Source organism: Biomphalaria glabrata, chromosome 4 (genome assembly GCF_947242115.1).
Source record: "Biomphalaria glabrata chromosome 4, xgBioGlab47.1, whole genome shotgun sequence".
In the NCBI taxonomy this organism is placed as follows: Eukaryota; Metazoa; Mollusca; class Gastropoda; family Planorbidae; genus Biomphalaria; species Biomphalaria glabrata.
The window spans coordinates 44184304-44198030 of record NC_074714.1 but is presented as its reverse complement, the minus strand read 5'-3'; the positions used below and the strand labels follow the sequence as shown (position 1 = coordinate 44198030).

Here is a 13727-nt window from a genome sequence, read left to right as displayed (position 1 = left end):
GTGAATGAAATGTACAAACAAGAGGAATACTGAACTGAAGAGTTACAACTCGTATTTCTTCCCTTGGGTTTGGAGATATCTAATTATAATATTTTTGTATTAACTATTTTTCTGAATAAAGTCCAGACTATAAATAGCTCTCCACCCTCGCAATGACATGGGAGAAAGCAAAGAAACCTGCTCAGAACCGGTGGAGATGTGTGGTTGCGGCCCTTTGCTCCGCTGGAGGTCCACAGGAATAAGTCAAGTCTCCATCAAAACAAAAATGTTAGAAACGCATTATATTTGACCCTTTAAGAAATGTAAAAAGATCTCTTTTTAAAAAATTATTCCAGAATATTTTTGTAAAACTTTTCATTAACTCAGTCTGTCTGTCTCGGTGGATTCTTTTACACTTCTTATTCTTCCCCTTGCCATTCTCGGATCAAATTGAAATTTTGCACAATTATCCACTGTCGATGACAATTTGACAACTCATGAATCAATTTGTTAAAAAAAAAAGTTAATTAGTCAATCTAGTTAATTAATTTGTTGTTTTTTTTTGTCTTTTTTTGTTTTTTAGAAAAAGGGGAGATGAAACTTGCAATATTGAGAATAGCAACTTAAGGGTGGTCTACTATATTAGCTTTTGTTTTTTGTATTTTAAAAAATATTTTATGAATGTTTTGTTGAAATCAAAAGCCCTGAACAACGGACAAACAAATAACCCAAGTGACATAAAATAGACCTGTGTCTTTCATTTTCGTAATACTTTCTTATATTACTGCGTACATTTAAATGCGCTTCGAAGTAAAGCTAAAAATAGCACACTCTTATCTCCCCCTCAATGTTGTCACAATGCTATTGACGTGCTGGTATTCTCGGGTCGATCGCGGTTCACATACTGGCGATACAAGTGAATGATTCTCTGTTCTTTTAGTTTGACAGCGTTGACATTTGTACAAGAACTGAAGCCTGTTTTTTTGTAGGAGTGCATTGAACGTAACGTCCTAACACCTCAACATAACAATCTTCTATAACTTTATTATTTTATGTGTTTCTCTCCGAACTGTACGAGATAATTACACTCTACATGAAGTCATAGGACAAAAAGCTATAAATGTTAAGAATTGCCCATTCAAGAGAAGTTCAAAACTCGTGACCAGACATGATCTCTGCTATATTTATTGCAGTCGATAACACCTGGTGGTTGAGTGGTTAAGAGCTTGGCCCAGGACCGTAGGTTGGAATCTTGGTGAAGAGTGGAATTTTTAGGGCGCCCACCCAGCTCTAATGGGTACCTGACTTTAGTTGGGGGAAAGTAAAGGCGATTGATAGTGGTTATGGCCACATGAATATCTACTCGTTAACCGTTGTCCGAAGAAACAGATGACCGTTAACATCTGCCCGGTGGACAACATGGACTGAAAGGGGAAGTTGACTTTTTTTATATATAAAATCTGTCAATATATTGGTATGGCGTTCAACAATACATAGGTATGGTGGTCAACAATGGTAAGATGGTAAGATGGTCAACAATACATAGGTAAGGTGGTGAACAATACATAGGTATGGTGGTGAACAATACATAGGTATGGCGTTAAACTATGCATAGGTGTGGTGTTGATCAATACCTTGATATGGTGGTGTATGAAACTTAAGTAGCCAAACTTTTCAACTGCACTGTGTTTTCCATTCAAATATCAAAGTCTAGAAACGCAAAGACTTGCAATGACTGCTTCATATATGTATGTAAGTTCTTAAATCTTTATCTTTAATATCACAAGAACGCACACTTAGTCATACCTTTGGTCTTTATTAAAGCTTATTCTTTACATGCAAACATATATTATGCTATTTGACGCACCAAATTAAAACGGACATCGAACGTGACACAAAATGTAATGTATTTAGAATAGGTCTATAATAGGAACATGGAATTAGCTAGCATCTGGCTACGAACAGAAGACAGAGACTTGACCTGTTCACCCCAGTCTTACTCAGAAAAGATCTTGTTACAAACTTTACTCTTTCTGTCTGGTTCAAAGTGTGAACACGTCTTTTCACCCACTTCCCATTTTCGTATCAAGTCCAAAGTTTGCAATATTATTTATTGTTCCAAACAAAACATGTATCTTTTTAAATTAACCAATTATTTGATTAAATAGCTGTAGTTAATTTTTTTAAATTCAAAAAGTGAAATAATTCTTATAGTATTGAGATATATGTATGTGAATGTGTGGAGTTCTTCTTCTTAGATAAGCTTTGTTGTTGTTGTTTTTTTTGTGTTGTTTTTTTTTATTTAGCTGTAATACCTCAACAACGAAAACACAAGACATAACAGCAAGCAATAATAGAATATGCATCCTCTGTTTGGGACCCCTCAACTCAAGAAAACATTAAGAAACTGGAACAGAAACAAAATAGAGCAGTGAGATTCATAACAAACGAATATTCACATTTGACTAGAGTAACACCTTTAGTAAAATCACTAAATTTAGAATGCCTTCAGGGCAGAAGACTCAAAAGTAAAGTAGCAATTATAAATAAAACACTGAACCATAATCTTCAAATACAAAAACAAAATTTAATAAAATACTCTGAAAGACACAAAGATAAAGGCACATTCCTCATCCCATATGCTAGGACAAATTTGTACAAATATTCCTTATTCCCTAGTGCTATTAGAGCATGGAATGGGTTGCCTGAGCTAGCCAGGAAAACCAGTGACTTGGCAGAATTTAAGTCATTGGTTAATATGCATGACTGAATGCATGACGCGTAGGACGTAATCATCTTCTTTTTTTTGAAGTAACGTCTATATTATATAAGATAAGCATTAAGGCACACACATATTTGAGAGCAAAAAAAAAATGTCAAAAGTTATTCAGTCAAGATGTCGGATGTTATTTAAATGCTATAGGTCCATGAGCTGAACAAGGACTGGGGTCGACATTGCGTGCTTGTTGTGTTTTAGCTGAACCTAAAGCTAAAAGCCGCCATGAAATTCCGCCTCTGGCATAAGGTAATCTGTAATCCCAATATTGATTCTAGATCAATGGTATTTCTGAAGTAGACACACACACACACATACACACACACACACACACATACATATGATCTTCAACATTCACTGTATTTAAAGATTGAGAGAAGTTTCTTTTAATATCAGGGGAGGTAATAAGCTATTTACATGTACTGTCAAAGCAAAGAAAGACTGAAAGGTATTGATTCCAAAAGAACCAAAGTTTAGTCAGGCGGAATGGGAAAGCCAAGTGGGGGAGGGGTGCAACTGACTTCCGGACTTAAAAAGTCATTTCAGAGCAACCCATTTTTTTTAAACCATTCACCTGGAAAATATTATAGCAGGGTAGAAGCACGTTTTGTCTGTTTCCGGGAAGTGTTCCTTAATATGTTAAAATCCGCTTCAAGTAAAACAACGGCAGTTGGATGTATACTATTTATTTGACGTTACTAGGGACTGTTCAAAGCAAACTGAGATAAGGCAAAGCCTAAGAGTGATTGCATCACAACTAGCAAGATAACTAGAGGAACGACAGAGGTGTAGCAGAATATTGAGCTTAGATTTAGAATATTGCCCGTTCGACTCTTCCATGTGTCTTGATAAAATACACTCTATACTATTTGTTAATAATGAAATAATATCAGTGAAAGGGTTATGACCACTGACCACTCAGGTATTATCTTCGATACCCTGACCATATCTAATTCTACTTTCTACAACCAATGTCAGTTTACAGTTGAGGTGGACCAAAGGGGATCATAAGAATCTCGAAATTCAAAACCCTCAGTTCAATAATTTACCTCGGTTAGAAAGCCAAGCGTTTTTTCACTCAGCTACCGCGGCCTGGTCTGTTGAGAAGATTAGTGATTAAGCTAGATATGGGTATACAATATTTGAGAGAATTCTCAAAACTCTCTCAGAGCTCTAAAAATAACATCACGAAAAATAAGACCTAATATAAGTGAGGTGTGTTACCTGTTGTTCTACCACGTCAGATGACAGCAGCGTGGAGCTGCTGAAGTCAAATATTCGGCATGTTGGTTTGGTGTAGACCACAGCAGACGAGCCGGTGTTGTGCAGGACCGCCATCACTGCCTGTGCCACACCCCCTTGACCAAAACCTGGCGAAAATTGGAGAGAAGCTTATAATTAAAATTGACTCTTTTGAGTTAAACGTTTGTAGGTGGCTCCGGGATTCTATTCACAGCAATAAAAGCAAATTTCTCATTGATGTTTTTCACGATGAACTTTTCAATGTCAAGGATGCTAAAATGAACTTTAAATGTTGCCAACTAAATTAAAAAAAAACTATTGAATTTTGACAATTTGATTCATCGGTGCTAAAAAGTTCATTTAAAAAAAAGCATAGCTTATCAATACTCATTTATTTCGCACACCGGATACACCAATGTGTCTCTTTAAAAATTATAAAAATTTAACTCTTTCTCTCCGTAGATATTTTTCACGTTTCAACGGAATTCTTCATTTCGCTCATTAGTATTTTCTTACACTGTTATGATTAAGCTTGAATAACGTTTTTGTTTGTTATCAAAAAGTGTTTTATTTGGTCTAGAATTAAAGGGGAATGCATGCTCTTTTTGTAAAACACAAATTAAAGTTTATAAAATCAAACATTAATTTAATTTAATGAGGTCAAATTAACGGTAATACATACAAGAGAGAAAGAGTTAATGAGCTGTATATCAAGGTTTGAAAGTATGTGTTATATCTATAGGTTATGCTACCTAGGAGTAATGGCCCTTGTTGACTTTTGTTGCTACCCAGAATGACGTCCTTATAAACGCCTATTTGTCAGTTAAAAACTAGCATAATAGTTATCGTTTAATGTTATCAGCAGGTAAAGTTTTCAAAAGCCATACGTGAGGAATGCCAGCAGGAAATAAGAAACATTTGTTGTCTTTAGGTAACTTTCTCATTTAGAGCTTAGCAGAGCCATGACCGCTCCCTCACTCCCAGGCTTGTGTGTGAACCCACTACAGCTCTGGATAGGAGAACTAAGTTTTGTTTGGGCTATCTTAGTGTAAAGAAAAGGAAACATCAGGACAGTGGTTTGATGTTATATGAATATAAAAATAATCGAGAAAGGAAGATTTCGAAAAAAGAACTTTCGCATGAAATGGGAGTATAGGGTTGCCCATCGTCCAGTGGGAGGTTTGAACTAGGAAACAAATTATCATCAACTCGGAAGGAACATCCGATTCTAAAAAATGTAAAACAGCTTACTAAACAAACATTTTATTTACAAAGCTAATGGTGGTATCTCTCTTGGTAGTTTTTGTTTTCTGTATAGATATTTTTTTTATTTGTTCAATAATTAACGAAGTGATCTTTCTAAAATCGTAACAAAATCTGATGTCAAAGAGAATTAGTTTATGTGCGAAACTGCGGAATTTCATCTTGATAGGAGAATGAAAAGTGGTCAAAATAAATGATTCAAATTTTTTATTTTGACGACAGTGTGACGTAACAGTAGGGACACAAAATATATTTACTCAATTGAGGCAGTTGGAAAGCAAACTTCAAAACATTGATTTCGAATCTCGTCTCCTGAAATGTGTATAGCTTCAGCTCAATGGATACAGTTGACAAATATGGATAATGATGGATACTTTCTGTAGAAATAGCATCGTGATCCACGTTTTTCCAGTTGAAGGTCACGCATTCTGGGAAAAAGAAGAAACATGAGTTATTAAAATATTAAGCAGAAAAAAGACAATTAAAAATTGTACAGTGGTTTCTTTCTATGTGTTCGAAATACACTGATATTCAGTCAAAAATTGTGAGTACAAAATATCTCTAAATCCGAACAGATTTTCAAACTCAAGCATCTGGGGAAAGTTGGCTAATATCGGTCGAGAGTGAATGCAGATAAATCGGTGTCAACTTGATTCAGCCCGCAGTTGATGGAAGACTCGAACCATGGGCGTTGTGCTTATCTTTGATCTTTGTTTTCGCGTTGCTATATCGACTTGAATCTTTCAAAGGCGTGTCCAAAGAAAATCATCAGTAAAGAGAAGAAGAGAAAGACGTTAAATATTGAAGTGAACAAGAACAACCTTTTAAAACAATACTATTAAACAATACAAGCAAAGCTTATATTAAATGTAATTGTATCGATTAGTTTGGACTATTCTTGTAACTGTATGCGCAATCAATGAAGACATAAATCTGTACGATTAGAAATATTTTTAACAATTGTTTTTGTTTATCAATGTGCTATGATCCAATTCACTTATCTGGACCAGTTGTGAAAGGGAAAGGGAAGAAGAGGGTATTTTGGAGCATGTACACGATCGATTTTTTTTAAATGCATAAGTAAAATATTCACTCAGGGCTCAAGAGTCTTCATGGGGACTAATTCAACTTATACCACCACATCTGTCAAGTACGATTTCTTTCCCTTGTTCAAGACACCAAACAAAATAATTAATTATCAATAGTTAAATGATTAACTGTTGTTTTTTTTTAATTGATTCTTGTGTTGTCGGTAAAACATGATTGTGCAAAATTTCAGCTTAATTCAAAATTGATTATGGGAGGGGGGGGGGGAATAACGTGTACAAACTTTTTACCAGACAGACAGACAGACAGAGTTGATATAAGCTTTGTAAAAAGGAACTAATCCCTAACTTGAAGATGGCGTGCATTGCGGCATGTTTTTCGGTTTCTCTTTATTTGGCTAATTGTCTACATCACATGAATGCGTTGTCTACGATTATTCTTTACTTCTACTTTTAAAAATATCATTAATATTTACATCTAAATAGAGAAACTGACAACATGTTGCCACCTGTAGGCACATGTACAATCAGAAATACATGATCAAGTCTCCGTTAATAATTATACTTTATTACTCTGAGTCACTTTGAGACACAATAGAATGTTTCAATTCATTGACTTGGTAGGTCAAAGATCGTTCAGTCTTTTTGGACAAAATCACTGGACTGAAACGAATCTTTGCGCCTCACTTGGCAATATGGCATGTTTTTAGTTATAGCATGTACATAGCCACAGGTATCAGGTCCGTAAGAAGACATGAGATCTCGTTACATATTTAGGCCAACATATGGGGAAAATAATTTCGGTGTTCCGACCAATCAGTTCTTAACCAAAAATTCTAGAACAAAATGTGGTCGAGAACCAAGGTACCACTGTATGCTCAATATTTCAATATTCTTTAAGATATTTTTATTGTATGTAGCCTAAATCTTGAATTTCTTACATATGTCTGGCTTCACAGATTTAACGTATAGTTAGTAGGCGTGTAACAACACAGGTTAATATAAAAATTCTAATATAGGCTAAACAGAGAACAGCTCAGATCAGATGATGCAGTACGGTCATATAATACCATCATTGGCATCACAATGCAATATTTTTTTTAATTACATTTGTTGTATACATTCCACCTGCTACTCCCCTACCCGTCCCAATTTCCACATTGGTCTGTTTTGTTTGACATGTTTTGAATGTTCCATCACAAATGAAGATTATTAATATCGTGGCTCACTAAGGATGGCAAGGTTGGAACCCGGGACCATGGGCAGGACAGTCCATAGCGCATAGCGAACGACCAGGTAGTCATTCATTGACTGATTGATCACATTCTTCACAGAGAGAGAGAGAGAAAGAGAGAGAGAGAGCGAGGGAGGGAGAGAGAGGCAGAGAGGGGGGGGGGGAAAGGAGAAAGACAGAGAGAGAGGGAGAGAGACAGAGACAGAGAGAGACAGAGACAGAGGTAATGAAAGAGTGAGAGAGAGGGGGGACGCATACAGAGAAGCGGTGTTCATATAAAGCTCTTATAGATAAACGCACGCACCCAAACCGTGTCATATTTTTTAGAAGCTTATTAAAATGTTCAGTTTATTTCTTGTACAAAACAAAATCAGTTGCGTCAATGTCACTGTGACACCAACACAATCCTTAACTTCTGGCTGTACACGCTTATCTTTTTCCAGATCAATAATCGATTTACAATCGATTTAGCTCCAATACATCCCACAATTTCGACCTGTTGCGCATATCGAAATCTTCCGTCTTATCACGGTTCAACAGTCATGGTTGACACTGGATATTAAATCTACAACATAAATCAGCGGTGTTAAGGAAAGAGATCAGCCATAATATTTTAGCAATTACATAAACGCACGGTAACGACTACCCGGTGTTTCTCTAATTAGAACCTAGGCGCTAGACTTTACTTAGAGTGACAAAGGTTTGTTTCAGTCTAATGATTTTGTCCAAAATGTCTGAACGACCTTTGACCTACCAAGTCATTGAATTGAGACATTCTATTGTGTTGCAAAGTACAAGTTGCAACATGCCCGCAGTTAGTCTGTATATACAATACATATATATATAATCATATTCTAAAAGTAGAGAAAAGGAATGATGGTAGGTCACATATCAATATGCTGTAAATTATTTGTCAAAATGAAACTGAACAAAAGAAATTGGCTATAGGTATAATTTTTTTTTTTAATCTGAACTTTACATTAATTCAGCTAGTTATCCTGAGAATGAAGTTGCGTTACTTCCAGGTAATAAACTCAGTTTGGAGGATAGAACATTTACTTATTTTATGCTTCAAAACTCATTTTCTAGGCCCCCTACATGACTTTGGAAGATACCTGACACCGATTACAAAAACAGACACAAAAACTCTTTAGTTCCCCTGGCAATTAAAACAGTAATGCAGTTTCACTATCATAGAAAACATTTCACAATTAATATTTGAGTGAAACATTTTGTTTTCAAGAGTTATTTGTTGTTGTTGTTTTTTTTTTTTGGTGTAGTGCACAAACTGTAAGACAAATTTCCTTATGGATGATAAAGATTATTATTATTAATGCTGTGGTCTCTGACAGTCCCTGTACTACGAGACTAACTAAAACTTCCGTCCAAATAGCAAGATAGAAAGAAGCTTGATGAAAGGGGAAAATAAGTATCAAGCATGCCGAAAAATGTTGAGCCAATTAAAGCAAATTACACACTCAAAATTCTATGAGCGTAACCAAGGTGGGGGGGGGGGGGGAGTTTAACCCCCGCCCCTCCAGAGGGGTTTAAAGCTAAAAAAATACCTCTTCAATATAAAATAAAAAATCAAATGGTACACTCAAAATTCTATGAGCGAAGCCAAGAGGGGATTTTGAGTTTAAACCTCCCTCCTATAGAATACTTTAAGTTTAAAATTCTCTCCAGATGGTTTTATAGCTATTGTAATGAATCTATAGTTGGACGCCTTGATAAGTGATCTCCAGCTGTCTCGTTCTGAATCCGGATGCAACCAGGTGCTCTCTTCTATGTCAGCTAAGGCAAGCTGGTCTATTAAGCGTTTCCGTGGGGCACCTCAGTTAAGTCAACCAAAAGGAAATCCACTGCCGATGACAGACGCAGACGGCGAAAAGAAAATTTTAATCGACCACCGTCGGACAATGATTGCGCTTGCTCTGATGTGGCAAAATATGTTGGTCACAGCTGGGGCTGCGTACCAACGGGAAATACTGCACTCATCATTAATCTTCGCACTCAAAGACAAGCCATATTATTATTATTATTATTATTATAATTTGACGCATAGAAATTGGGACTAATCCGAATAACGGAAAAAAGACTCCCTTCATCATTGCTTCGGACAGGACGTGTTTTTAGGTCTAGCGACCTTGGACTGTGCCCTTCTTTTGGAAGCACAGAACACTCTACAAGACAGCCATCATTCGTTACATACAGCTGGAGTTACTTCGTAACCCAGACCTAATGCATGACAGCATAGGAATGAAGCGGGTAGGTTAGAACTTGGAATCTTTAAAATACTGACAGTCCGAAGCGCATACAATACGGCTTGTCGGGGCTTGCCATCTTAAAGAAAGTGGGTGGATCTATTACTCACTCAGCCTCACAAAAAAATTACACTTAATTTTCTCCCATTTCCAATTCTGAGATCAAGTTGAAAATTTGCAAAATTATTCACTGCCGATGACAACATATTAATCAACCAACAAATGTAACCAATTAGTTTATCATTTGGGGGCGCGGTGGTTGAATGGTTCCGAACCTGGCGTCCTGGGTTCAAATCTCGGTGAAGACTGGGATTTCAAATTTCAATTTTTAGGGCGTCCACCCGACTCTAATAGGTACCAAACATTTGTTGGGTAACGTAAAGGCGGATGGTCGTTGTGCTGCATACAGGGCACCCTGCTCGACAGCCGTTGGCCAAAGAAACAGATGACCTTCACATTCTCCGCTCTATAGATCGCAAGGTCTGAAAGGGTAACTTTCCATTCACGGATCAAGTTGAAACTGACCACAACTATTCATTGTTAATAACAACACATTATTCAATCCAAAAAATATTAGCCAATTAAATAATTTTGGTTTCTATAGAGACAGGGAGTAAATAAATTAATAAACAATGTGTAAAGAAGTTGGTTATTCGCTAAAAATTGTTAAACTAATAATAAGGCTTGTCTTCGAGTCCGAAGATTAATGAAGAATGCAGTATTTCCCGTAGCTAATGGTCAGACTGGACTCTATAGCTTTGGTCGACAGCCAGAGTTGAGCCAGTCTAGGAGACGGAAACTCCGATATAAAACATACGACTAAATTGCCGCTAACTGCAGTAGTTAAACTAACAATAGACTATAAAACACTATTTAAAAAATTAAATAAATCCATGGCTAACAAGTTGGCCGTTCATCATGGAGGCTAGAGTTTGAATTCAACTCAAAAAGCATTTTTTTAATTTTTTTTTCTAAATAGATAGAACGAAGACCTCTCCTATACCTCCCCCTAAACCCCCTCAAAAAAATATTGGACCATAACGCACTGAGCATGTTATAAGCATGAAAGTTGCGTTAAACAAAAACAAGTAATAGTCTATGTTTTTTTAAACAATCATTTTAAATATTTTACTCGTGTTATATCTACAACCGATATACCCTTCAGATAATTAAACTTACTTTCTTCGGCACCAATATTACATTCATATGAAATGTTGTTTACCTGTGGGAAAAGAAGAGTCGATATATAAAATTACATTACAGTCTTACAAATAAGCTAAATGTGTAATAATCAATTAATTAGCGTGTTTCTGTCATTGATCTTTTCATCGGAAGTAGGCCCTAGGTTAGTACGCTTACTAGCTTAGTGATGGATGATTTTATTTGTCTCTAAGACAATGAAAGAAACTAAAATGTCACTAAACAATCACTTTTAGGAGACACAGCACCTTTGACATAAAAAATAATGTTGTAAAATGGATATGAAATTTTCAAGACTAAATGATCATTAGTATAATCATATATGGTATAATCTATAACAATGTTTACATTGCGATTGTTTGTTAGTTCTTGTCATGTGTTTTTATTTTATTGTTGTTGTTGTTTTTTTTGTTTGTCAATTAGTTTTCTTTTTCATTAAAATTAAAATATAAGCTTTAAAAAAAACTAAAAAGACATGTTACACAAGTATCATTTCGACCAGAGTGTTTCAGTCATAGTCCCTTGTGAATATTTCTGACGGAACTTTCGGTTCCTGATTGTTTCTTTGTATTGATAAGAAATGTCAATGATTGCAAAAAGGTTTCAAACAGTCGATGCTCCAACCATACATGTCAGTGTATCTCTTTAATAATTGGGTGGCTTGGAAAAGAAAGAGAGACAGAGACAGGGAAAGAGGGGGGGGGGAGAAGAGAAATTTGAAAACATTTGGATAAATCTAACTCTGTATGTTGTTGAAATAAGAGCTATAATGTGCGTGTGTGTGTGCACGTGTGTGTGTGTTTATTACTGTTAATGAATAAAATATTTTAATAGGCTGCACATTTATTATTATTATTTTTTTTTTTTGGCAATTTGGGCAAGTAGATCCAATATTCTGGCATAAGTATTAGGGATATGACAAATTAAAAACATTCCAAAGGCAGCCTAGATCTATTAGAGACATTGGTAATATATCTATACCAGGTTAGGGCCTAAAGAGGAAAGGGATATAAATTATTTTTACGTATTTTTTAAAGTCAGATCCAATTGATATGGTGGCGGAGCGGGTAGACTATAGATACTACAGATATATAGAAATAGCCTATAGCTAGAGATATCGATAATATAGATATCTGAGACATAAATATTTCAGACAAATTTTATTAGGTAAACTACCTAGATATTAATCCCATAGATAATGAAACGCAGATATAGAAAACTGAAGAGAGAGACCTAGATCATAAAGATAATTTTATTCTTAATATAGATCTACCAATGTTGGAAATAAAATTGGAATTCATAACAGACCTACAATGGAGAAGAGATCTATATGCCTGGTCGTGAAGTATGCCTTTCGAACCCTGCCAGTATTCATCCCCTGCCGTCTTGGAGGAGGTTTGGACTAGGAATGTTTGGAAACTTTAAAAAATCTAAAATATAGATCTTGGACCTAGAGTTGTATTATTGTTTATGATAAAATAAGAGCATTTTTTCACACTAACACCGTAAGCTTCTGATAGAATGCGCATCTATCTTCTTGTAGGCCTAATTTAGCGCTTATCTTATAACAGACGTTCTTTCATTAAAGAAGATAATTACTCCCGGCGTGTACCCATGTGTTAATCTAGTCGACCATGTTAATTAGACTTAAACTCTGCTAAACTCATTGGTTTTCCTGACTGATTCAGTCAATCTGTTCCATGATATAATGTCATTAGCGAAAAATTTAAGTAGCACTTGCACAAATTAGATCTAGTTCTTGTAGATATAATAATAAATGTGCCTTTGTGTATTTCTGAGTAATTATTCGTTTTTTTTTATTGTTGTTTTTTGTTGTTGTTGTTTTTTTGTGTGTGTGTTTTTGTATTTGTATGTTATAGTTCACAAGTCTAGGTTAATAGTGCAGTGTACTCTTTATTCTGACCCGAAGTGTTTCGAATTTATTTATTTTTGTTTGATTTTACTTATGGTGTTACTCTGTGTGAATATTCGTTTTCGTTTGTAATAAATGTCACGGCTCTAGTTTGCTTCTGATCTAGCTTTTTTTTTTTCTAGTTGACGCATATTCCAAAATTACTCAAATCAACTTTAAATAGCCTTTTTAGTTATATGTTCTTGTCTGTTTTGTAAAATTTATTATGCTTAACCTATAGCATGTAGCCAATGCTACATTAGGCTATGCATATTGCTCTATACATGACATAAAATAAAATCTTCGAGTGGTGTATTATAGTTGAATATTGTTTTTATTACCGTCATGGAACAGTCGAACTTATTCTTGCAATCGAGACGCTCAGTAGAAGCCGAAGTCTCGCTCCTGGTATAACGGCCCACAAGTTTAGTCTCGGCGACACACAGACTGAGGACAAAGATAAGAAATCCATGTGCTGTCATGATTGCACGATTTAACGAATGTCAAACTCTTGAATTAGTCCGAGCGTTGCCATATCCACAAACCACTTTTCTCTGTGAAATTCTTCGCATTGTTATTTCAAAGTAATTACCTATTTTACCTTTTGATATTTATGTCAGTAATTTCAGTAAAACGTGAACTGTAATAACAGAGCGTAATTACAAACAAGTGTGTCTTTAAAGAATGTATCATCGTACGTTCTACACAAGTTCTACTATCGAACTGCAGTCTAGCTACTGCACAGTCGATCTATTGAGAAACACGGGGGCCGTTAACGATTTTATTGGACTATAATAAAATGGGTTCGATA

At 35.5% G+C, this 13727-nt stretch overlaps 1 protein-coding gene across 1 annotated transcript in view; it reads right to left on the bottom strand.

Annotated features, from left to right (window-relative positions):
• LOC106064063 (uncharacterized) overlaps nt 1-13708 on the bottom strand; it is a 40601-nt gene extending 26893 nt beyond the window's left edge. Inside the window, exons 1-4 of the mRNA XM_013222553.2 lie at nt 13258-13708; nt 10984-11026; nt 5518-5688; nt 3980-4125 (exon numbers count right to left, since the gene is read on the bottom strand). Of these exons, the coding sequence (XP_013078007.2) occupies nt 3980-4125; nt 5518-5688; nt 10984-11026; nt 13258-13398 (501 nt within the window). The 5' untranslated portion in view covers nt 13399-13708. The remainder of the gene's footprint in view (nt 1-3979; nt 4126-5517; nt 5689-10983; nt 11027-13257) is intronic.
• Nucleotides 13709-13727: the final 19 nt, after the last annotated feature.